General features: G+C 40.1%; 1 protein-coding gene and 1 long non-coding RNA gene across 2 annotated transcripts; one reads left to right on the forward strand and one right to left on the reverse strand.

Annotated features, from left to right (window-relative positions):
* Positions 1 to 200: 200 nt before the first annotated feature.
* Positions 201 to 6256, reverse strand: LOC127557215 (uncharacterized). Its single transcript, XR_007952589.1, has 4 exons — positions 5967 to 6256; positions 5597 to 5665; positions 2361 to 2476; positions 201 to 490 (listed from the first exon to the last, which is right to left on the reverse strand). It is a non-coding gene; the product is annotated as an uncharacterized LOC127557215 (long non-coding RNA).
* A 92-nt stretch (positions 6257 to 6348) lies between these two features.
* ISL1 (ISL LIM homeobox 1) lies at positions 6349 to 20431 on the forward strand. Its single transcript, XM_051990618.1, has 6 exons — positions 6349 to 6674; positions 7470 to 7659; positions 10649 to 10908; positions 13192 to 13478; positions 14895 to 15062; positions 18005 to 20431. The coding sequence occupies exons 1-6, from the start codon at positions 6647 to 6649 to the stop codon at positions 18119 to 18121; spliced, it is 1050 nt and encodes a 349-aa protein (XP_051846578.1). The 5' UTR covers positions 6349 to 6646; the 3' UTR covers positions 18122 to 20431.
* Positions 20432 to 24847: the final 4416 nt, after the last annotated feature.

Consider the following 24847-nt stretch of genomic DNA (forward strand, 5'->3'; position numbering starts at 1 on the left):
AGGATGTTCTTCCTACTCTCCACTTTAGTTTTTCCCTCATTACTCTGCTCCTTCAGGGTAATGGTATCACCAAGCCTATTTCCTGTAGGGCCACACAGGTGAGATTATTTTTGGTTTGGAAACAAGGTGTAACTATCAGAAATTGAAATTAGTGAAAGGGAGAAAAAGGTAAAGGACAACGGTAGCTCACTTTTCCTTTATGTGGTGTCCGTTGTAGTTTGCCCTAGTTTTTCGACAAAGTGTGCCGGGGGGTGGGGAGGGAGAGTGGAAGGGGTGGAAAGGAGGGGGTGTTAAATATGATCCTACAAGGAATGACCAAGAACATTTTTATTTTTACTTAATTGGAAGAAAGAGAGGATGGAGACGAATGTGAAGGAATGGGGGAGTCTTATTTCCAGCTTTCCTTCCTCCTGAACTCAGTCTAGGAAATGTTAGAAAGATATGGACACTTCCTTCCACCTTCTCCAGATCACTGCGGGTTAGTGAGGGCCTTGAAAAGGAAAAAAAACAAAACAAAACAAAACAAAAAAACAAAAAAACCTCAATTATTCTGAGACAAGAGTAAGTGACTTTAAAAGGGGGGGGGGGGGGGAGAGTTCACGAAGCTCTGGCTCCAGAACAAAAAATACAAAGGAAAAACAGTCTGCGATGATTGGAATAGGAGCAGGAAAAAAAATAAAAATGAAATAAATCCTCTCAAACTAGTGCGGGCCCGACGACTTGGGATGGAGAAAGTGGAGGTATTGATAGAATGGACGGGGGCGGGGGAGGGGAGGGAGGGAATGAAATGAAAATCCATTCTCTAGGAATTGTTCAAGAAATGAGAAAGCACTTGAGGATTGTCTTCTTTCTGCAATTTCTGTGTGACGCATTTGTTACGGGTTAAGCTTTCAGTAGCAAAATAATCAGTTTTAACACTATTTAGTGTCAGGGACATTCTTAAAGTCCGTTATACACACGGACTGAAGGAAAAAGAGGAAGATGAGAGAAAGACAGAGACAGAGAGAGACAGACAAAGACAGAGAAACAGACAGGGAGAGAAAATGACAGAGAGAGAAAGAGAGAGAGAGAGAGAAAGAGAGAGAGAGAGAGAGAGAGAGAGAGAGAGAGAGAGAGAGAGAGAGAGAGAGAGAGAGAGAGAGAGCGCTTTTGTGGATAACTCAGCATTCTTTCACTATCATTATTTCTCTATTTCATTGTAGCTCCTTATCTTCTTGCAGACTTCCAAAGCATCGATTTTGCAAAAAATTCTCGCCCACCCACGCTAAGTTAAGTTATCCAAACAGTCTCACTTTGGTAAAGAGGTGAATTGATACTAACTGCTCACAGATTTCACATTCATTGCTCGATCTGAGATTTTTTACAAATCAAGAGGTGCTTTGAAAAGCATGAAATCCCGAGCGCTTTGTGACCTTCTTTCCTTTGAATTTTAAGAGGATAGCTTCCACTTTCCTGAGTTTGACTTCTGCATTCCTCCTGTTCCCCCAGTCCTACCTCCCCTTTCCCTAATTAAATCTAGAACTCTCATTGTGAGCTGGTTAATAGGTGAGGAAGGGCGGCCAGCGCTGCCAGAGAGGCTGCCTGGCGTCGGGATTCGGGGCTGCTTCTTTTAAGGAGCAGCGCGATTTAATAAATAGGATTGCATTATTAACTGCAAGAGCTCGGGGCTCCCGTGTAGCTTTGTCTAATAAACCTGGTAGTGCCTGGATAGATTTAGTAGTGATCTAGTTGGTTCCTCTCGAACTTTCAGTGGCAAAGGCTTGGAAGATTAAGGATCTCTCACTCCCTCTCTTCTAAGAAGCCTGAAATGTAAAGATTGCACTTCAAACCTACTTCCTCCTTACTTACCGGTGGGTTGTTGTCAGGGTTCCTGATATAATTAAAATAAGTTTGGACATGTTCTCTCAGATTTCGGAATCAATTCGACAGATCCGGATAGGTTGAGGAGCCGTTTTCAAATGACTTCGGGAATTTTCAGGAAACCAGTGTCCCCATGCTCGAGGGTGACAGATGGTTCAGGATACCTGAGTAGGCGAACCTACCTCAAGTGTAGCAAGGTTCTAGCGTCGCTTTATCCCTCAGTAATATACGATCTTGTTATAGTCTAACGGACCCTAACTTAGCTTCTTAGACTGCTCAGCTCCGTTTGGTAGAGAATTCGAAATGAGACTGGTGGCACAGAAAGTCTGATTAGGGTGCGTTAAACTGAGAAGCAAAGTCCTGTTGAAGTCTTCCTTTGTCTTAAACTGGTTAGAAAGCAACTAAGACTCAGATCAAGTCAGTACTGTGGCATGAGAGCACAGAAAAAGGAACTTGATGCGGGGCAAAATTATTAAGCAACTGCATTTATTATAATTTACCATTGCCGATTATAATCCTTTGCCTCCCGCTGACGCACATGGAGAAACTGCTACTTCTTCTTCCCCTTTGAATTAGATAGGACTGTTATCTTGGTTTTAGAAGTCGCGGACCAGCACTAGAATAGATAGAAAATACCTGGTCGTGATACATAAAGAGTTAATCGTGGCTTTCTTTAAACGCACATAATTTCACCTGACCCCTAGACGTGATGAAAGATATTGATTGCTAGTTGTTCCATACTACCTGATAGATTACCCAGAAAGCAAAAAAGAAAGAAAAGGGGAGAAAAGGCAAGGGATGGGATGTGTTAACATTCATTTCGATTTTACAAAATAAACCAAACATATACATATCTTATTTTGTACTTTCTGAATTCTGTGCATATTAATATCTGAAAATATAAGTCCTTCTGCAGTCTTTCTCTAAATACCTTACTCACTGAAATTGGCAGTCCCACTCATTATTCCACCCCCCCAAACCCGAATCTGGCGCCGGCTAAATATAGAGCTTTGCCTTCTCAAGAACAAAATCCGAAATATGCAGTAAGCAAATCAGTGGCAAAAAGAAAGCATGATCAAAGCCCTTCTTTTCTTCCCAATGCTAGCTTGTTGGGGCGGAGACAGGTTTCTCCTTTACTGCACCTCATTTACCAAAGATCCAGCTTAAAATTCAGTCACATCTTTGAAGGTTGGAGGTGGCTGTCGTTGTTGTGTGGTGTGTTTTGCTTTGTCTTGTTTCTGAGTTGAATTTAAAACTGATTTAACTATTTTGAAGCCGGGGAGATTAAGAATGGAATCTAACTTCAGGAATCCATCCCTTTACATCAAGCTTCTTGGAGAATATTGCACTTTGAAGTATAGAGGAAAACAATTGCATAAAGATAAGCGTGAGAGCATGGACTCCAGATATATGAGTATCATTTTTGCGTCGTGTCTATATATGTACACTTTCACGGTTTTGGATATCTAGTCTTTGAAAGGGTATAATAAGACACATCCAGAACATTAAATTTTCAAATTATTTTAAGGTGTGGAAGGCCAAACTAGGGATGGAAATAATGTCACTGAAAAGCTTCATAGTATTCTCTTTCTTCGTATATCTCTATTTTAAAAGATTATCATTATTATTTTTTTTATCCAACAGAATACACTGGAGTCAGAAAAATATTTTTTTTAAAACAAGAGGATTAATTCCTCCTTTGAACACAAGAGGTCGCTCCTGCGATCACGTACGAAAGGGAAAAAAAATTGTCTAAACTGTTAATTGCCACTTGATTTATTCTACAACAAGCATATTTTAAGGGAGATAATTTTTTTTTTTTACGGGTATACACACACTGTTATACTACAAGAGAAAGCGGAGTTGAGAAAAGACAATGAATTGTGAATAACCAAATTCATATTTCAAGTACAAATTAAATTTAGTTATAAGAATTTTGCGATTAAGATATGATAGATTCAACCCTAACTTTCTTGTGGTTAAAATCCTAGCAGTAGTTTTCCCATAGATTTTGAATAGATACATTGAAAGGCAAAATAAGGATTGGTGTCCGTCAAGGCTTTCCTTTTGCCAGTAGATTCTCTACCAATTTCCAGATCTCCTCCAGGTTAGGGGATGATTAGTAAAATATTTGTTTACAATATAAGCGTGGGTTGACAACAGGAAAACAGGTTGTCTTCCACCATTATGGTGAAATTGGCCATTACTAAAGGTTTTCCCCCAGCCACATGCCAGCTTGTCTGTTTGGAATTGCTATCATCAGCAATAATTCTTTGTAATTGCTTATTGGTTTACAGAGCTAAAACACCACACTATGTGTGGAGGAGGTGGGAGGTTAGAGAGATGGGGGGAGTAGCACTGTCAATCTCCGGTCCAAGTCATCCAACACCTTGGATTTTCTAACCTTTACTTCCATGGTGACTAGGCAGGATGATGGAATATGTTGTGATAAATCATATCCTTTCCTTCTGCCTTAAGGAAGAAAAAAAAAACTATAGTGAGATTGTTTATCTTTATAGGAATCCCAATTCTCTTTTAATAGAAAGACTTTCCTTATAGTGGGAAGTGAATTTTGTTTTTAAACTCATTTAATCTAATATCACTAGGGACAAGAAACTAAGCAGGGTGTTTTGTTTTGTTTTAACAAATATTGCTTTTTAATGATCATTTCCCATGGCTGTTCTCCCATTTGGTAATCTCTTAAACTTAGTTCTGCCCTTTCTATTTCAAATATACCATACACACTGAAAAATGTGATGATCGGTTTAGGCATAAATTTGAGAGCAACAGGGAGAGAAGTCCGGGGAAGACACTGGAGAAGCCTCAGTCAACTCGATGAGAAATTGCCACTTCTGTTTGTGCCCAGGAAAGACCTAACCACATATACAAAGCAACTGAAGCAGTTTACCGATCTCAGAGGTCTTATCTAAGGCTAGATCAAGCAAAAGATACAAAGAAAAGAACTTCCCAAAATACTAAACTTTCTGGAGGCAATAAGACACTAGAGTAAACGCCTCCCAGAGTTTGAATTTGGAGGTTCTTTAAAGAAAAATTGTCAGGCAGGGTAGGAATCAAATACTCCGAAGTTTACTTAATCTTGAGGAGTGGGGGAGGCGAAGCTTCTTGGCCTTGTAATGTTTCTTATTTAAGAGATCACTGAAAATTTACCGGTGACTTCCTACCAATGATTCTTTCAATGGAAGCAATTTCCACAGAGTAAATTATTTGAGGATTTTCACAATTCATGAAATAGGATAGGTTTTTCTCAAATCTTCAATATTAGGTCCCCTCTGAACACCCTTTTTAACTGAAAATAAAAGGCAAAGAATATGTGCATATATACACACACACAAATATATACGCATGTACATGTACATATACGCATGTACATGTACATATACCTATATACACAAGCAATACATTAGGTATATAAATATATGTGTATATATATGTATATATACACAGATATGTACACACTGGCACTTGCTACACTTAATTACAAAAACGTTTTTAAAATAAAAGATACGACAGCAGGAGACAGAGAAGTGATAGCATATATATATATATATATATATAGGGTTTTTTTTCGAGATAGTTTAGTTTGGTATTAGACAATCAGGAAGTTAGGACTCCACATTTCCACGTCTAATCTATTTCTAAAGTTAAAATGCAAGCAGACATTTTGGAAGGGCTGGACGGGAGAGAAGCAGTCCAAGGTGAAAACTTTATTTTTTACCTGTGTATTTTCACACTGATTCTCAGCTAAAGAGGGTATCACCTTACTTTCCTTAAGCTTGCGATGTGGCTGGGGAAAGGGGGAAGAAGGAGGTAAACGTGGTACTACTGTGCAAATAACCCTTTTAGAGCCTACCCCTTCCCGTTCTCCCTTTGCCTCCCCCCACCCCCCCACCCTCTTTTTTTTCTTCTTGGCTTGGTACCACTACCACGAAGAGCCCTATTCACCCCTGCCTAGTAACCCAGCAGAGACGGACTCTGGGACCACGCGTTAAAAGAAAGGGAGAAGCCAACCAACATACCCTCCCGTTCCAAAACCCACCCCCTCCCCTTCCTAACACACATGGAACCTCGTCCACGGGAAGACCTACCAACCAGCCATTCGCCGCCAGCTGCACAAAAGCGGGCCACGAAGAGGCTCGCCGGAACGGTGGAGAATCAAGGGAAGGAAGGAAAGGAGAAAGGAAAGCGAGAGGAATAGAGGGAAATTCATCGATAGAAATGAAAGGGGGGAGGGGAGAGAAAAAGGAGGGGGTAAAGGGGGGAGAGACTGAGCAGCGCACAGCATAAAGTATCAAGGGAGATGGACAAGAGCCCTGAGAAAGTTGCCTCTGAATTCCTAATCCTCTCCTGCAGGCTCGCCGACGGGCCAGTGGCGCACAGGACGCGAGAAACTGAAATATGATAATCAGAACAGCTGCTCTGTGCACCTCTTGACCAATGAGAGAGGAGCAGGGTTGACGTCTCCGCGCTTTGCGTCAGACCAATGGAGATTGAGCTGAGTTGGAGCTGAGAAGTTTGAGTAAGAGATAAGGAAGAGAGGTGCCCGAGCCGCACTGAGTCCGACGAAGCAGCGCCTCTTCTACTCAAACTACTCGGGGCTTAAATTGGACTGATCAGCTAGAGTGCAGCACAAGCCTGCAGCGTTTCTCACCCTTGCAACAACAGTGACCAATATTTCACACTTAGCACCAGCTCCAACTTCCTCTCGGGTCTTTTAGTCAACTGTACAACCACCATTTCACTGTGGACATTACACCCTCTTACAGATATGGGAGACATGGGAGATCCACCAAAAAGTAAGAGGAAATTTTACCTTGTTGGAATCAATGTGCTGTTATTGTGCCGGGTAGCTCTACTGAACTTGAGTTGTTGACTTGAGGGAAAGCTGCTTTTTATCTTTGTCTCCATGCCTGCATGCTTGCTATCGGTTCTTATCTTGGGGAGTCTGATCGTACCTAGGGTTTGAATTACTCTTGTGTGCCTGTTTTCTCACCACTACCTCCTTCCAGGCGTTCTTGGGTGCTAAGCGGTGGTTTCCCTCCACGGGAATCCAAGCTCTTTTAGGAGGTTAGCTTCCAAAGGTCTGCCTGCTCATACAATACCCAGAGATGTGAATTAGCATTAGACTTGCAAACGAGAGCGGGTGACAACTGCATTGATGTCTGATCTTGCTAACAATATCGAGTCCTGGGTTATATTTAAGAGCGTGCTTAATGGAAAGTGTAGACATTCCCTCCCGTTCACTTAACGCTTCCAGTCAAAACCTTTTCTTTGACTTGACTTATACATAAGCTTTGCCAATGGTTATTGCAAAGGGGGGAAATAAATACAAAATGAATAGTTTTGATTGCGTGCTAGGTTTACGAATGTAGACTATTCAGATCTGCATTTTACATATGTTCCGCCTCCTTTTTAAATGAGTCAAGGTTTTGATGGCACACTTCAATTACCATCCAAAAGTGCAATACGCTTAAGAAAAAAAAAAAAAAAAAGCTCAACGAGTACGCCCTATAAGGGAACGACACTAAAAGTGTGTTTATCTCTGTAGGAGAGTAAACGGTTAGTCAATCATGTATTTATTTTCATTTCAGAAAAACGTCTGATTTCCCTATGTGTTGGTTGCGGCAATCAAATTCACGATCAGTATATTCTGAGGGTTTCTCCGGATTTGGAATGGCATGCGGCATGTTTGAAATGTGCGGAGTGTAATCAGTATTTGGACGAGACCTGCACATGCTTTGTTAGGGATGGTAAAACCTACTGTAAAAGAGATTATATCAGGTACGCTTTTTTCACTGCTTTCTTATTTTATTAGATTTCTCTTTCCCTCTCCCTGCAAAGATGACCTCTCCCCCCCCTCCCCCCAATAGAGTTTACTCGGTGGATGTTCAAAGAGAAAAGTTACTCTTTAAAGAGATCCCAGGAATTAAGCAATGCCATTCGCTTAACTTTTTAAAAGTGCACAGTGATTTTTTTTTTTTTTTTTAAGAAAAGCATTCCATAATATGTGGCTCCTACAGACCCCCTTTTCTCTCTCAAGCATTTTTTTTTTTTTAAAGAATAGATATAGTCAACTTTCCTGAGCAGATAATTGGAAGCTTTGAAATACAGGCAACTTAGTTGAATTTTAAGACGTTTATATTTCTTAAGTTACAATACGTCCTCCCCCACCTCACCCCACCCCCCCCAAAAAAAACCCCCCACGATCTGTCTAGTGGCCTTGTAATAGGCTCTTATAGAGGGAGAGGAAGAAACCAAATTTCAGGATTAACTTTAAAAGCCCAAAGTGAAGATAATTGCTCGTTGTCTACATGGCGAATATTCTTGCCCTGGAATATTTAACAACGGACCCCAACATATTCTCTGCCAAAAGAAAAACAACAACAACAACAACAACAACAAAAACTCTGACATTTAATCTTTTTAAATATTAACCCTTTGGTGACATCTGACTGTCTTCTCTTTCTTATCTTATCTGTACTGATGAATTAGACAGAGCAGATCAAATTGCCCATCATCTGTCCGGGAACAATTGGTATATTTAGATAATGGAACTGCTTCCTTTTTCACATTAAAATCTGGTAACTGATAAAATGAATGACTGCCCAATACTGACACAACTAAAACCAACTTTCGCCTATGCTTTTAATTTTTGCTGGATTGCCAAATTAAGTTGTTGCTCACCTACAATGTATCCCTTGACCTATTTATGTGGCAAAGAACTTTCTGTAGCAACCACAAAGAAAAAGACACAAGCGGAATTTTTTTTTCTTTCTAAAGAGTTTTTGAAAATTGCATTTAAAAATAGAATGTATATCGTATGTCTCCGAAGTTTCTATTATCCCCATCCCAATTTTTGTCCCAAAAATTTCTTATTGTCTTATTGTCTATCATAATTGTAGGATTCTTGTAAAAATTATAAATAATTTCAAAGTTTCCCTATGATTGTAGTATGTCTTTTAAGATGTATTTCCCATCAGACTAAAAACAAACAAAACTAAATGCACCTTCCAAATATATAGGACCTATTGTGTCAAAAGCCAGTAAAACTCCACAGGGAAAATGGGGAGGGGGGAGGGTGACGGGAATTTCAATGTCAAAAAGTTTTTATATATTTTGTCGTCAAAATAGGACCACAGATGTTAACATTTTATAGGAAAAGAGATGTATGATTAAATTCAGAAAAAAATCAACTTCATAGGAAAGTAAAAAAAAAAAAAAGTTCACTCAGGGGCGGGGAAACAAACTTTTGGACCTTGGAACATTTGACAACTGAGCCATTTTTCTTGTTTACTCGATTGTCTTGTTCATGAACTTAGGAGTCTAGAGAGTGATCTTTCACTTAACACAAGCAGAAGTTTTCAGTCACTGTACTTTAGTGTGTAGATATGACACCCCCCCCCAAGTTGTTCTCAGACACACGTGTGCCTAATTTTGGACGCATAGATTTGCAAAACTACTGGACCTTACCCATCGCCCATCCCCCTTTCTCTGTTAAAAATGTTTTTATTTTTTCTTTCTTAAAGTTGATGTACCTTTGGAATAAACTGTTCAAAGGTAAAGGTTGAACTGGAGAACAAAGTAGAGATATGTTGTTTAAGTAGATATTTTCTCTTTTCTTTGCGTTTTCCTTCTTTCTTTGTGTGAATCACACACACACACACACACACACACACACACACATACACACACTTACACACACACCCTTTCATTCTTTCTCCTGGTGTGAATGCCCTCCCCTCATTACTTTTAGAGAGACAGAAGGTCATGTGAATATGCAACCAGGATTAAACCAACGAGGTGACTTGTTTGTTTGCCCCTTGGTGTTGAAATGTCAGGGAGGAAGTCTTTATTTGGTGCCTTTTCTTTTCGGTTTTTACGGTTGCCTCCTAGCTTTCGTGCAAGCTAAGATGTCTGGGTAAACGCTTCAGTGACTTAAAAACCAGCCAGAGCAGCAGAAACAAAATAACTAAAAAAGAATAGGATGGAGAAGATACTTTCTGTTGATGGTGATCCCTAAGGAAAAACTTTCAGAAAGTCCCCGGAGCTGTATGTTGTGCTGAAGAGAATATAGAACATCTCAGAGATGTCCTTCAGTGATTGTGTGTATATCCGCGCGCGAGCAGATGCTTGACAGTCACTCCTCTCAACCTTTGTTTTCTACTTTGAGGGACACCCTTAGCTGTAGCCTTAGACAAGTTCCGGTTTGACGAAATTGGGGGAGGGGACGGAGGAAATAGAAGAGAAGGCTGGACAAGCCGGATTGACCCATAATCTGGTTCTTCTCTCTGTTCAGCCTCTTCCCGAATAACTCTGGAACTAGGGAGTAAACTGAGTTTTCTAATATATCAAGAAATTTCCCACGGTGTCCTGAGATCAGTGAGTGTGTGCAGAGAGGCAGGCATAGTAAAAAGTGAGAAGGAAGAGAAGAATAAGACGCGAAAAGAAAAAAAAATATTATACACACATACATATATATGTGCCTCTGGGGTGTGTGTGTGTGTGTGTGTGTGTGTGTGTGTGTGAGAGAGAGAGAGAGAGAGAGAGAGAGAGAGAGAGAGAGAGAGAGAGAGAGAGAGAGAGAGAGAAGAGATTCTGCCTTAAGATAAAACTGAATCCTTTTATCTTTCTTTTCCATTTTTGGCCTCTGTATGCTAATGCTAGGAAAGTATTGTAGATAGAATAGTGGTGAGATTGGTGAGCTGGGGAAATGAATGAAGTAAAGCCTTTTTACACCACCTTGTTCTCTCCTATACGGTTGCCCGCTCAGGTTATACGGGATAAAGTGCGCCAAGTGCAGCATCGGATTCAGCAAGAACGATTTTGTGATGCGCGCTCGCTCCAAGGTGTACCACATCGAGTGTTTCCGCTGCGTGGCCTGCAGCCGTCAGCTCATCCCCGGGGACGAGTTTGCGCTGCGGGAAGACGGCCTTTTTTGCCGGGCTGATCACGATGTAGTAGAGAGAGCCAGTCTAGGGGCCGGCGACCCTCTGAGTCCCCTTCATCCTGCGCGGCCGCTGCAAATGGCAGGTACTTCTCAATCCTCGGGGGATGGCATGAATAAAGCGGAAACTACAAGGCCTGAGTCCTATCCACCTCCTTGGAGAAACCGAAGCTTCTTGCAATAGCTTCAGTACCACCAGCAGCATAACAGATCAGCAATTAAATGGAGAGAAAAACTTTGTTGTTTCTCTCTCTCTCTCTCTCTCTCTCTCTCTCTCTCTCTCTCTCTCTCTCTCTCTCTCTCTCCCCCCTTTTTTCTTTCCCCTTTCCTCTCCCTCTGCCTCTCTCTTCTCCTTCTCCTCCATCTCTTTCCCTCCTTTCTATAACCCCCCTAAATAAACTTAATCTATACTTATACATACACATATATATACAGTACATCTATATCAATCACACAGCGTATACTTACCTATGTATGAGTGCATGTCTTTACAATCTGTGCATATACATAGGCAAATGACGTTTATAGAACTTCCAGATTATTTTTACTCTCCAAAGCACGCTTTATTGCAAACACTCGTCACTGCCTCACCTAGTAATTTCCCTGTGCCTGCCTAATTAGAGGGGTTGAGATCCTTAGCTCTGTAGCTTCCACCTTTTCCAAGTTAGAGGTTAGGAAGAAAGCTAAGCTGGTGGATATTGAGACTTCTGAGCCCCAGATCGGAAGGAAGTTTTTATTTTCAACATTTTGACAAAAAAGGGTGACCGAAAAGATAGAGACTAAATAATTGCAGGTCGGAATTCAGGGCTGTAATTTAAAACTGTCAACAAGCTAATCTGCAGTAATTGCTTTTTAAAGCAGGTCTGACTCTGAAACATTTTTATGTGATTTGACAAGAATTTCATCTTCAGTATGGCATAGTTCACTTTAGACTGGACTTAACTTGGTAGTTAACTGAGTCTAGGTTGGGAGTGGGGGACTGAATCCTTGCATTGTATAGAATATTTTGTAGCTTGCAGAATGTAGGGCGATTCTCCTAGGAAAGGGGTGGTGATGATTAGAACAAAGAAAGGTTGGCAGGAACTGAGGCCATGGGCAATGAAGCAAAGGAATGTTTTCCAAAACCAAACCTTCCTGTCTTGAAGTATTCATAGTTTTTAATTGTCAGTCTACCTACAACACAGGACGTGACAAAACCACTGTCCTCCCCTCTCTGCCTTCGGGCAGCACTCAGAGATCTTTGTGCATGTTGTAGCCAGGGATTTGAAAGGAGCTTATACAGGGGCAGAGACAAGGGTGGCAACATGTGTTGTATGCAGCAAATACTTTTCTTGTGGAAAACAGTAGAAGAGAACAAAATATTATCTTGCCGTAGGGCACATGGCTTCACAGCAGCTATTTATCTTGAGTTCAGACAATGTAATGAGCAGACAGTTTTAGTTTCCTTTTCCTTTGAGTGAAACAATTCTGAAATGTTCGAACATATTTAACATTAGAGTAAAACAACAACAACAACAACAACAACAGGACTAGAAACAGAAGCATACACACACTCAGGTACTCGGGAGATAACACACACCAACTTTTTTTTTTTTTTGAATAGCCAGCGTGTCACCTAATTTACCAGAGTAATTTTTGGCATTTTGGCAAAATCCTCCTATCTCCTCAGAGAAATTTTCTTTGGAATTAATTTGTTGTATATTTCTTTGAGGATTTGCCACCTTCAAATCTTTGCCTTCTTTTGACTGGCTCTTCAAAAATAGTTACCCGATAGCCCCAGATGTCAAGGACAACTATCCTTGTCTTTCTGTCCCTAAAGCATAAACCTGTAGGGAACAAGCATATTATAGGAGGGGTCTGGATTATGTTTAGAATGGATTTCAATAGAAACTCAGGGGGAGATGGAGAAATAATACTGAAATATGCATACTTGGGTTAGAGGTTGCAAGGGGAAGTGAATTTTTTTTAATGTCTCTTTCTTTCTTTCTTTCTTTCTTTTCTTTTCTTTTCTTTTTTTATGCTATGCAATGATCCAGATTGGGAACAAGGGTTGATATTTACTGTCCCAGATTATTCAGCATTGACCTTTGTTTAGGAGAGAAACAGATTTTATTTCCCCTTTCCCCTCCCTCAACAATTTCCACATCCATCTTACCCTGTCCCATTCATTATCCATCTGATCAGAAAAGAAATTAGAATTGTCATATAAACCCCTTCGTTGAAAAAAAAAAAAAAGAGGAATTATTAGCAAAGCTTAATTAAGTGAATCCCAGCTTTTTACTTGCTATCCCTTCCCCAGCGTCAGTTATCCCACCTCAGGTTGCAGGAATCTTTCTTACTTTGCCTATAAGAATCCTCTTCTTTTACAGCAGAACCCATCTCTGCCAGGCAGCCAGCTTTGCGGCCCCATGTTCACAAACAACCGGAGAAGACCACCCGAGTCCGAACGGTTCTTAATGAAAAACAGCTCCACACCTTGAGGACCTGCTATGCTGCCAACCCTAGACCTGATGCTCTTATGAAGGAGCAACTAGTGGAAATGACTGGCCTCAGCCCCCGAGTGATCAGGGTCTGGTTTCAAAATAAGAGGTGTAAGGACAAAAAGCGGAGCATCATGATGAAACAGCTCCAGCAGCAGCAACCTAATGACAAAACTGTAAGTGGCCCCATTCTTATTATTTCTCTCTTTCCCCATTTTCCTTCCTAGAGATAAGAGAATTAGAAAAGATGAGGAGCATAGGAAGGGAGAAGAAAGAGTACAGAAAGCCTGTATTACAGGGAGAGTAGAGAAACTGCCTGAAGTACAAAGATTCCCTAAGCAATCCTGAACTAACTTTATATGGAGCTTTGTTTCCAGTTAGTGTGGGATAGATTTTGTGTACAGAAAAAATATCAAAATGGTTACCTGTGGATGAGCTGCAGCATTCAATTCTCCCATGTGTTCTTCAGGGATATTGTATGATTGTTGGAAACCTCTTTTTGATGGAGGTTTAGGATCCTCTGGTTTCTCTAGCAGTCTGGGATACACTAGACATTGTTCACAAAATTGTCCAAGAACCAGTGAGGAATTTCTTCCTCAGACTTTATAGTGCCTGGAATAGAAAAAGGTAATCGGTTTTCAGAAGAATGAGGGGATCTGGGACTCTGCTTTTTAGGATACTTAACTCATCCTTTATTCTGAATCACATGTATGTATGTAGGTGAATAGAGGAGAAAGAAGAGATAATATTGCTGTTGTGTTCTGCAGTTCAGTAATATGTCAGGCTACCACACGAGCACAGTATAGACACTGGGAAACATCATACACACAAATATATTGTTGATCTAAGGTGATTTCATTTAGATAAGTAGGGTTCATTATTTGTTTTTGTTTATATTTTAATGGAATCAAACCCAGGATCTTGGAAGCAGCTCTGATCCCCAGACCCTAGTTTTGGGATCAGGTCTGGGGGTGGGGAGGATGGGTTATGGAATTTCATTGACTCCTATGATTCCATTTGTGAATTCATTAAATTCTGCAGCTGTTATTAAACTTAGTTGGCCAGCTCCTGTGCTACTCTGGCCTTCATTTGTTCACAATAGAAGCCAACCTCAAATAAGAATTTGCAGGAAACCTGAATATAGGTGGGGCTTAGAGGAGAGAGGTCATGGGAACCAGCTCAAACCCCCCTCCCCCCCCCCCCCCCCCCCCCCCAGGAAAAACACTATTTGGGAAGTCAAAAGAGACCACTCTCCTTTTTATTTCTCTATCTGTCTGGTGTGAGTGTGCACTTCGGGGCAAAGGCTTAAATAGATGCTTAATTACTTGGTGAGAGAGGAGAAAAGAAACCCCTAGACACTTTTAGTTTAAGGTCAAACCAGACCTGAAGTTACTTTCAGAATACTTCCAGTGAAGGAAATTAGGATAAACTGAAATACAGCTACCATCTATGCTCAATGCAGATTAGCTGGGTCAATAAAGGCAACTCTAGAGATAAGATAGTCCACAGGCCTGTTTGCTTAGCAGTCCTGGACTGTGAAGGTAGGCCAGTTCATTAACATGTGGGGACTGGGTGGGGGGGCTTGTTTCTAGAATATCCAGGGGATGACAGGAACTCCGATGGTGGCTGCTAGCCCGGAGAGACATGATGGAGGTTTACAGGCTAACCCTGTGGAGGTGCAAAGTTACCAGCCTCCTTGGAAAGTACTGAGTGACTTCGCCTTGCAGAGTGACATCGATCAGCCTGCCTTTCAGCAACTGGTAAGTGTCAGCTCCCTGTCTGAGGAGACTGGATTCCTGAGATAGAAATGAGAGGGAGACAGAAAAAGAGAGAGAGAGAGAAAAAGAGAGAGAGAGAGAGAGAGAGAGAGAGAGAGAGAGAGAGAGAGAGAGAGAGAGAAAGAGAGAGAGACAGAGAGAGAGAGAGAGAGACAGAGAGAGAGAGAGAGAGAGAGAGAGAGAAAGACAGAGAAAAAGAGAGAGAGACAGAGAGAGAGAGAGACAGAGAGAGAGAGAGAGAGAGAGACAGAGAGAGAGAGACAGAGAGACAGAGAGAGAGACAGAGACAGAGATCAACTGTGAGGTAGACTGGAGAGAAGGAAGGAAAGAAGAAAGAAAGGACAGTTGCTTGCTTTGTCTTGGAGTTAGAGGGAGGAGAAAATGGGAGGGGGTTTGAGGATAAGGGAGATGAAAAACTGACTACTATAGGTGTTTTATATAGCATTGTGTAATTTGAAGATATAGATTGACTGATATCTCTATTACTCAAGTCTAGTTTAGGGAACTAAACTCAGTTTGATGCCTCACCAGAGAAGGATGTATTTTGCTTATGATCATTATAGCACTTAATCTGCTTTTTATAAAGTTATTTCTCCTACTCTTGCTTCAAGATTGTAATATATCTGAATACTAAAATAAGTGATTTTTTAAATAAATGATCAATGCAATATAATATGAACCAGTTGCAGGCATCTTAACTTTCTGGGTGAAATATACAGAGAAACATTGTTTAATTTTACCTACTTTATGTTATGAACTTAAAAGCTAAAAGGAATATAATTTTGATATGCACAAAAGATTTTCAAGTACATGTATACAAATTCAATATGCATTTATGAATTACATATTAGAAGTAAATAAACAGAAGAGATGCATGCTTAATCCATGCATGCTGGGAGTTTTTACTTAGTTTGAAGAAGTTTACTTTTCCTAATTGAATTTCTGCTGACTGTGACAGTTCAGCTGCAATAGTAAGAATATAGCCTTAATTCTTTGGGTTATAAGAAATTGAATATTTTAACATGGGATCTTTGAGTTGAAAGAAAGGACTTTAATCCAGCAGCTGTATTGAGGACACTGACTTTGGGAGAATAAGGTAATCTTCTTAACTGTGGAAAGGCAATAATATAGTAAGGTAGGGGGAAAAAAAAAACTTCTCTTCTACTCAGTTGATCCATAATCATTCTGGGCTGTAAAACAATGAGAATGGGCAAGTTATTTGCTTTCTTTAGTTTCATTTCCTTTATCTGCAAAGTGGGAATAATACTTCAAAGTACTATTGTAAAAATTGTTGTGCTTGTGCTAGATAAACTTGTTTTCACATGTAGATATATGATAAATATATAATATGTTTTCTTTAATAATGAAGAATATATCATATAATTATTATGTACAAAATCCAATACTTTTAAAAACTTCTCCTTTCATTCCAAAAGGAGGTTCAATTTTTCCAACAAGAAACTTTTTGACAACAGCACTTACCCTAAGGAAGTTGCCTTCCTAACTCTGAATGTAAACTTCACATTGTGCAGGTAGGCCATTGGCCAGTAGCCATTAATGTTAAATAGGCTACCTAGAACCTGATTTTTTTTTTCCTGTTAGGCTGGGCCAATCTCATTATCAGATACGTGGACAGAAGCAACTTGTGATTTTACAAAGATTTTAATGGATTGAAATTTTTTAAGTCCCTGAAATTAAGATTGAGAGAACTCTAGCTATTTTAGGGCAGGTCAGATTAATTATCAAGCAAAACAGAAATCCAGGGATATCAATGTTTCCACCCATCTTTTCAAGTTAGGTAAGAGATGGGATCAGTAGGAGATAGGAGAGGGGAAGAGATTTGATCCAGAAATGTTTTAAAGCCCATTACTTAAAGATCCTTTGAATTGTTCTACAATTCAATGAACTTAACATTTGTAGCAAGCATTTACATGAAAAACAAACATATAAACAAAATAAATGAATAAATGAATGAATGAATGAATGAATGGTAGCTCCAGGTGCTATTGGATAGAAAGCAAACCCAGTGAGACCTCTTTAGGATTTTGTCTCAACCCTTTGGTTATGTGCTGGGTATTCCTTCACCAGACCTGAATTCCTATTGTGTATTTCTCAATTCATAGGAGAGGCTTTGATGCATAGAGGAAAGACATTAGCTGCTCCCAGAGTAACATGTAGCCGGCAGGGTAATTTTATTGTGTACATGCATGGAGACACTGCCATGCAGTTTCACTACAGAAAACACATTTACTCATTAATAATTTAATGCAACATAATGTTGGGAATTCAGTTAGTGTTAGATAGAAAGCTCTCAAAGGAAACTCTGGTAGTAGCAATAGAAACATTGTACTATGTGTCCAAAGAACTGATTTGAATCCCACCTCTACTTGGAGTGTAATTTTGAACTAATTCTACTTTTGGATTTCATTTTCTTCATTTGTACCTAAGAGATGATAATGACTAGAAATATCTCACATAGTCTTGGAGAGAAGGAACTCTCAATAAGTGTGAGTTATAGATGATTTGGAAAAAGTCCTAGAAACAAAATTTTCAGTTTATTTTCAGGTGTTTCAAAACTGATACTTTACTAAACATAATAAACGTATATTAATAAATATATGTATGTATGATGTATGTATACACACATATAAAACACATTTTAGTGAAGGGCAGATATAGATAAATCCAAATGAATGCTTAATTTATCACTGTGAATTTTCTCTCTGAAGATGCAGCTCTCAACATATAAATCATTTGTATGTGTATGTTTATATGTTTATTTGATGTGTTTATCACATATCACACAAATATAGTTAGTAGGCATATGTGCCTATGAATATGCATATATTTATTCAGAAGTACATATGCGGATCTCTTTCCATAAACACAAGAATAGCCTCTTTTGTTCTTCCTTTTCTTTGTAGGTCAATTTTTCTGAAGGTGGGCCAGGTTCAAATTCCACTGGAAGTGAAGTAGCATCAATGTCCTCTCAGCTCCCAGATACACCAAACAGCATGGTAGCCAGTCCTATTGAGGCATGAGGAACATTCATTCAGGTGTATTTTTTTCCCTGTTGGAGAAAGTGGGACATTATAATGTTGGACTCCAAAACAAAAGTATTTAACAACCAACTAATGAAAACTGAATCTAAGAATGGATGCTCCATGAAATGCACGAAGTCTGTTTTAATGACAAGGTGATATGGTAGCAACACTGTGAAGACAATCATGGGATTTTACTAGAATTAAAACAAACAAAAACAAACCAATTTAAGAAATGACAACAAAATGATATCCAATGATCATAGGAGTACTGAAAAAAAAGACATTTTTAAAAAGTAGAGGATTTATATTCAAGGATCTCAAAAAAAAAAAAAAGCCTTTTTATTTCACTATACATCTAGAATTAAACAAAAATAGAGATTTTTCTAGGCCATCCTAACCCGAATGGTGCTGTTTCTATATTGGTCATCCATTGCCTTGCCAAACAAGAGCTCCAGGAGATTTCAAAAGATCTCGAAGAGAAACGGGCCTTTTTGGCTGAAAGATTCATTGCAGGAAGGTGGAGCTGCATTGGTTTGCAGTGTTTTTAGTTGACTTTAGCAAGAAGTTGTTTGAAACCTGGGTCTCTTAGCATGTCCTGTAGCTGGTTTCTTTTATTTTCTTTTTCTTCTTCCTCTTTTTTTTTTTTTTTTTTTGAGATCCATCCTCTAACAAGAAGTCTGAAACGACTTTAAAGGTTTTTGAATTCATATTTAAAAACCAATTTATAAAGCATTGCAACAAGGTTACCTCTATTTTGCCACAAGCGTCTCGGGACTGTGTTTGACTTGTGTCTGTCCAAGAACTTTTCCCCCCAAAGATGTGTATAGATATTGGTTAAAACGACTGTTTTCTCTCTCTGGAAATAAAGAGGAAAAAAGGAACTTTTTTTTTTGTTTGTTTGCTCTTGCATTGCAAAAATTATAAAGTAATTTATTATTTATTGTCGGAAGACTTGCCACTTTTCATGTCATTTGATTAATTTTTTTGTTTGCTGAAGTAAAAAAAGAAAAAGAGAAAAAGGTTGTACCGTGGTCTTTGAATTATGTCTAATTCTTATGTGTTCTGTCATTTTTCTTAAATATTATGTGAAATAAAAGCGCCATATGTAGAATTATATCTTCAGGACAATTTCACTAATAAACGTTTGGCATAGAAAAAGAAATCAGTGTTCCGATTCAGGGTTTCTCTTTTTATATGTTTACACGTTAGCAGCTAAGCACCCGGAAATAAAAGATTGCATGCGATGCAGGTCCTGACAAAGTACAGTAAGTGTGATATTTTATTGCAAGTAGTTAATGTGCAGCTTGTAAATTTCGGTTTCAATAGTTGGATCAAAGCTGGTTGGAAGCCGTTAGCACTCAGCTGTGATATTACAGGTTTTCGAAAAATGAGATGCTGCTCTCTTGCCCTGCTCCCTACCTGCCCCCTTCCCTTCCTTTTTCCTTCAATATCTCTTCTCCCCCCCCCCCAAAAAAAAAAAAAAACACAGGTGGGAGAGTGCTCAGAAAGGGCCTTGAACTATTATTTTAAGTAATTGCTGTATACCAAACGCTCCTGCTTCAGTCTGTTGAAGTGACCAGTATTTCAAGTATAATTTCTTGCTAAGAGATGCATTTTGCTTGGCAAGTCAGGTATGGGCATTATGTATCAGTGGCTGCTATCAGTCGATTGAGAAATGTTGTATCCCTGGTTTGGGGGAACAGAGCAAGGAAGTATCTTTTCTGCAAACAAGGAGCAGTGTGTTTTCTTGCCTCTTGCTTTTTTTCTTCCTTAATTTCTCCCCCTCGTCCCCATAATAATTGTCAAAAGAGGAATAATTTGGGGGTGGGGCGGCAGAAAGTCTCCCTCTTGGGGAAGAACCGCCTGCACCCCAGGGTATCCAAATTCGAGATTTACCAGCTCCTATCATGGCAGGGGGCAATTGGCTTGTGATCTTTTTGACACAGCTTTCCCTCTATCTCCCCTCTTCCTCCCCCAACTGAATTTTTAGCCAGATCCGAAACTGCCGTCTGCTAGGAGCTAGATACGAAGAATTATGCAAAGGCAGCCCGCTTCCTATCCATTTCCATTTCTCCCTCTCTTTTCTCTTCCCCCTTCCTCCCCAGTTTCTTTTCTGTTTTATCTGGCTAGGTAGAACTCATCTGCGCCAACACAAGCGAAGCAAGGCTCCACCCTCCCCCTTCCCCCCCTTCTCCGAAGCCCCTTCACGATTTTCAATTCGTTGGAAACTAGATTCATTTTTGTATGCGCGACTGTAATGCCTTTTGGAATATTTGACAACTCTTTCAATAAATATGAATTCTACCTTACTCTTTAGTGCGTGTGTGACCAGAAACCCATTCTCAGAAATGGACTTTTGCTTTGCGTTCGTAACTCTGGGAGTGGGTGGGGGTGGGAGCTAAAGACGCTTTAGTCTAGGTTGCGTTAGTCCCCTATCTCTCTAAAGTAGCTCCCACAGTGTCTAAACCTGCTTCTAGGGGGGAAGCGAGCTTCAATTAGCCTTTTGTTTGGCTTGGTTCTACATAACGGGTTAATTACAGGCTCTAACGCGGGGCACAAAGAAAACAAACTTTGCATTGAAAATGTTACAGTGCTTTAGACAGGCCCGTTGATTACCTTGATTGTTGTGTCTAATTCTTGACAGAGGGGTAATAATATGGCCGACAGTAATAATGGCTTGTAGGATTCTATTGAGGAGGAAAAACAACAAAACAAAACAAAACAAAACAAACTAGGAGTTATGTCGTATCTCAACGTGGATCATCTCTAGGAAGGTTCTTTTCTTCCTTTCTCCCTGCCTGCTCCCCATCCCCCGAACTGACTGTTCACCTTTTCTTTTCATCAGCTTTGCCTCTCCTCCTCCTGATCTTTTTGCCTGGTTTCCACGGTGTTTCTAGTGACCTCTTTTTACGCCTTTTTTCCCCTCCATCCTCTAGCTTTATTTATGGACTAAATAAGCAGATACATTTTGCACAATCTGATTGTGGATATTGACTGCAAGTCTGAAAAGACTCCAGTCATTGAAGCCAGTGTGGGAAACATAACCAGAAAAACCTAGGTAGCGATTTCTTTCCTCTTTCCAGCCCTTAGATGCTGAAATTTGGAGTCCGTGGTGCAATGTTCAGAGACAATGAGGTCGTATGATCAGGAATTCAGGCCCTGCGGACAATTCAAGGGAACTGGGCAGATTTAGAGGACCTATTCAGATCTTGGTGATGCTTCTGGCTCTTTTCTGTACTTTTAAAAAATAGAAAAAGGGTGTTTGGTATACAAGGTGTTTCTATTCCTATTATCTGCTCCTCCACAAGTTTGAAGAGGATTGGGGTGAGGTTAGAGAACGTAGTTCTTTTACAGTATTACAAATATTGTAGGATGACAGACTAGGAATTTAGTTCTATAGTATTCTAGTACTCTACTATTTATTATTTTTTTTAAAAATAACCCGGTTTATTAGATTTTCCAACTAGTTTTCTGAAATCGGTAATCCAATTGAATTTCTGAGTTTCTGATTATTTAATTTCCATAGTAGTTCCTGGGAAGTATCCAGGAGCACTTTCTCCTTGTTCAACCTCTGTAGATAGAGAACCTGGAGTCCTCTTCTAATAAAACTCCTCCTGTTTGCTATTATTCTTTATCCTCCCTCCCTTAGTTGCTCTGAATTCTTCCTTCTGGACATTATGACTCATTTCCTCCAGCTTCTGTTGCTAAAATTTAAAGCGACTAGAGACTGTAGAATGCCCACTATAAGACATGGACTCAGGTAATAAATATCTGTATCGACACTCTCGCAGAAATTCTATTGTCTCAGAGTAAAGGCAAACTCCTTTAGTCAATTGTCCTTCTTTTTAACCTCTTAGCAAACAAGTGGCTTGCTTTGTCCTGCCTTTGGGAATGTTGATTTTTTAGCATTTGGGAAAGTTGACTAGTTAAATCGTCTTAGGTTTTCTACTCTTTGAAAATTCAGTCCAGGTCCAAAGGAAATCCCCATGATGGTGAGTGAATATGTGCGAACTAACGTGGGAATTCTTGTCCTTAAGTTATTGGGAGAAAAGTGTGCTGGCACTGTCATTGAGAAGCCTTGTACTCTATTGTACTGTAAACTATTATAATTATCAACAGCAATCATAATAAGAACGCAATAATTGGGTTATTCGCATACGTCATCTTGTCAAACCCACTTCGACTACTACTCCATTTCACTGTTATCGCTATGGTAAACGAGAAGCTACATATTTCGGGATATCTATGAGTCCTGTTTTTACCAGAATCTTTTTCTTTCTTTCTTTCTTTTTTTATTTACGGTATAAGATTTAATAGGAATATAAATGTTTTTACTCTGCATTGATAGTCACCCTTTCTTTTTTCTTTCTTTTTTTCTGTATTAACCAGTTAATCGAGATCCAAATAGCCAAGGCGGTGTGTAGATGAAACAGTCGATTTCAGTGAGAAATGATTCTCATCCTTTACACAAGCCAAATATCTAAGCCGTAAGTATTTAAGTTTCAAATACGTACATTTTAAAGCTGTCACCTATAAGGAAAGTAGAAGAGATTTATAATCCCTATCTATGCATGCATTCTATTCACTAACAGTTATTGGCTTCCTCTCTCCTAATCAACAATTACAGAATACATCACAAAGCAATAAGAAAGTCAGGTTCTGGAGTGGGGGTGGGGGTGGAGGAGGAAGGGATTGGGGATTTTTTTTTAACCGCTTCTAAATTTGAATACTTTAGTTTTCACTGTAATCCTAATTCTTGGAACAACATTGAAATGATTCATTTTATTAATAATGATAATGATAGCAATAATAATGGCGACAACAAAAGTAAGGAAAGGATGCAGTGGAGATTTTTTTTTTTTTAAACTAAGATGCAAGTAGTTAATACAGGGCACTGGCAATAGAGACTATTTACTGATCTTTTCTGATTGTTGTTTTCTCGATAAGAGAGCGAGCCACTGAATGGCTGTTTGAGTCCAGGCGCCACAAACATAAACTTAACAGCCAACAATGTCCCAGTTTGTGATGGAGGATCTCTCCACACCTCCCAGAGACTTCTGAAGTGTAGACAGAGGAGCTGGTTCTCGAGGAGAGGAGGGGGTGGGGCAGGGCGGAAGGCTAGACTCAATGTTTGCTCTGGCCATTGTGTGCAATCCCATCTTTGGGTTTTTATAGGGTCCTCTGTGCTCCCCCTCCGTCCCCCTCCCCCCGCCCCTTCTCAGCCCACTTCGAGAAGCTACAGTTTCTTTACGTTCAGAGAAACCAGTTTCTTCGAATTAGCATTTGGGAGCTACTGTATCGTTCTGACTGGCCAATCCTTTGTGACCACCAAAGAGGACATAATTTCAAAGGAGAGCGTCTCATTTTTGAAACAAGGAATTCAGACGATGTGATTTTTGTTATTGTTCTAAATTTTTTTGGGGGGGGGCAGGGGGAGAGCTTCCGACAGATGTCAGAAGCTTCAGATTCTCTTTCTTTGCAAGAAATGTTTGTCCCCCTCCTCCGCGCCAGCTTCAGTTTAGGTTGATTTGTGTGTCCAGACTGGGACTGTTTTATTCCTTATGGGACAAAACGGTCTACCTTGGATTCCCTCCTCCAATTTCCCCTACCCCACCCCAACCCTTCTCTAGTCTGCCTTCTCTCGGATAGATTTACCAAGACAAAGCAAACCCGACAGAGATCTTCTCTACCCCTGGGGGGCGGGGATAAGGGAGTGGGGTTTGAGAGAGGCACGGAGACGCACGGTGGTCAAACCAGCTCCTAGGCTGGCTCCCGGGCCTTAGTCACTCCTTGAGCCTTTGGAAAAGCAATAATCATGGCCCTGGAAAGAGGAAAATAGGGTGTTACTGTGTCCTGTACTTTCGGGGACTGATCAGGTTGGTAGATCTTGAAGACTAATCCAAACAACCCGTTTGACTTGTGAGGTCCGAAGTCTAGACAGAGCTGGTGGGTAGGCGGCTCCTTATCTTGCTTTGGGATCAGTGGAAAGAGGCTTTCTTAATGCCCACAGCAGCTCCGGGATCTGCCAGGCCAGCAGCTTACTCCACCTCGCAGACAGAACAACAAATACACCACCTGGAGGCTTCCTTAGCACACTTTATTGTTTTAATGGTGAATGTTTTAAAACATTCATTTGTCTTTTTAGCTTAGCATACCGGACAATCTATCGTCGCTCCCTCCGCCCTTCCAGACCCCAGAAATTGGGTGTCGCAGAGACACTCTTGGGGATTTTCGTGGCCATCTCGAACTGGACAGAGCCCCTGGTTTCAGCTGAAAGGGAACTGCACCCCCAATCTCCATCTTCCCGGATCTTGTCCTGTTTAGGAAGAGAGTTTGGGGAGAGAGACCAATTGCTTCAACATTTAAAAAAAATCTGTACTCCTGAAAACTTGCCGTGGGTTGTTTTTTTTTTTTTTTTGGGGGGGGGAGAGAAGGGGGTGAAAATGGAGAAAAAAGGACGGAGGAAGCTATGCATTCGGAGGGTGTTTAACTCATCTTCTTTTGATATCTGAAAATTGCTAATCCTTGAGGCTGGAGGGTATTGTAGGTTCCCCCCAGTCCCAGATGCAGGAATAATCAATAAAAGTATTTAGTTCAGTAATTAAACAACATTTTCAGTTGAAGGAAGGAAGAGTGCTATTGGCTGTTTGTGACAGACCTTAGGTTGCGATATGCTAATTTGCACAGAGGACACTTTTCCTATATATACTTTTCATCCTTCCC

The sequence above is a fragment of the Antechinus flavipes genome, chromosome 1 (assembly GCF_016432865.1).
Source record: "Antechinus flavipes isolate AdamAnt ecotype Samford, QLD, Australia chromosome 1, AdamAnt_v2, whole genome shotgun sequence".
NCBI lineage: Eukaryota > Metazoa > Chordata > Mammalia > Dasyuromorphia > Dasyuridae > Antechinus > Antechinus flavipes.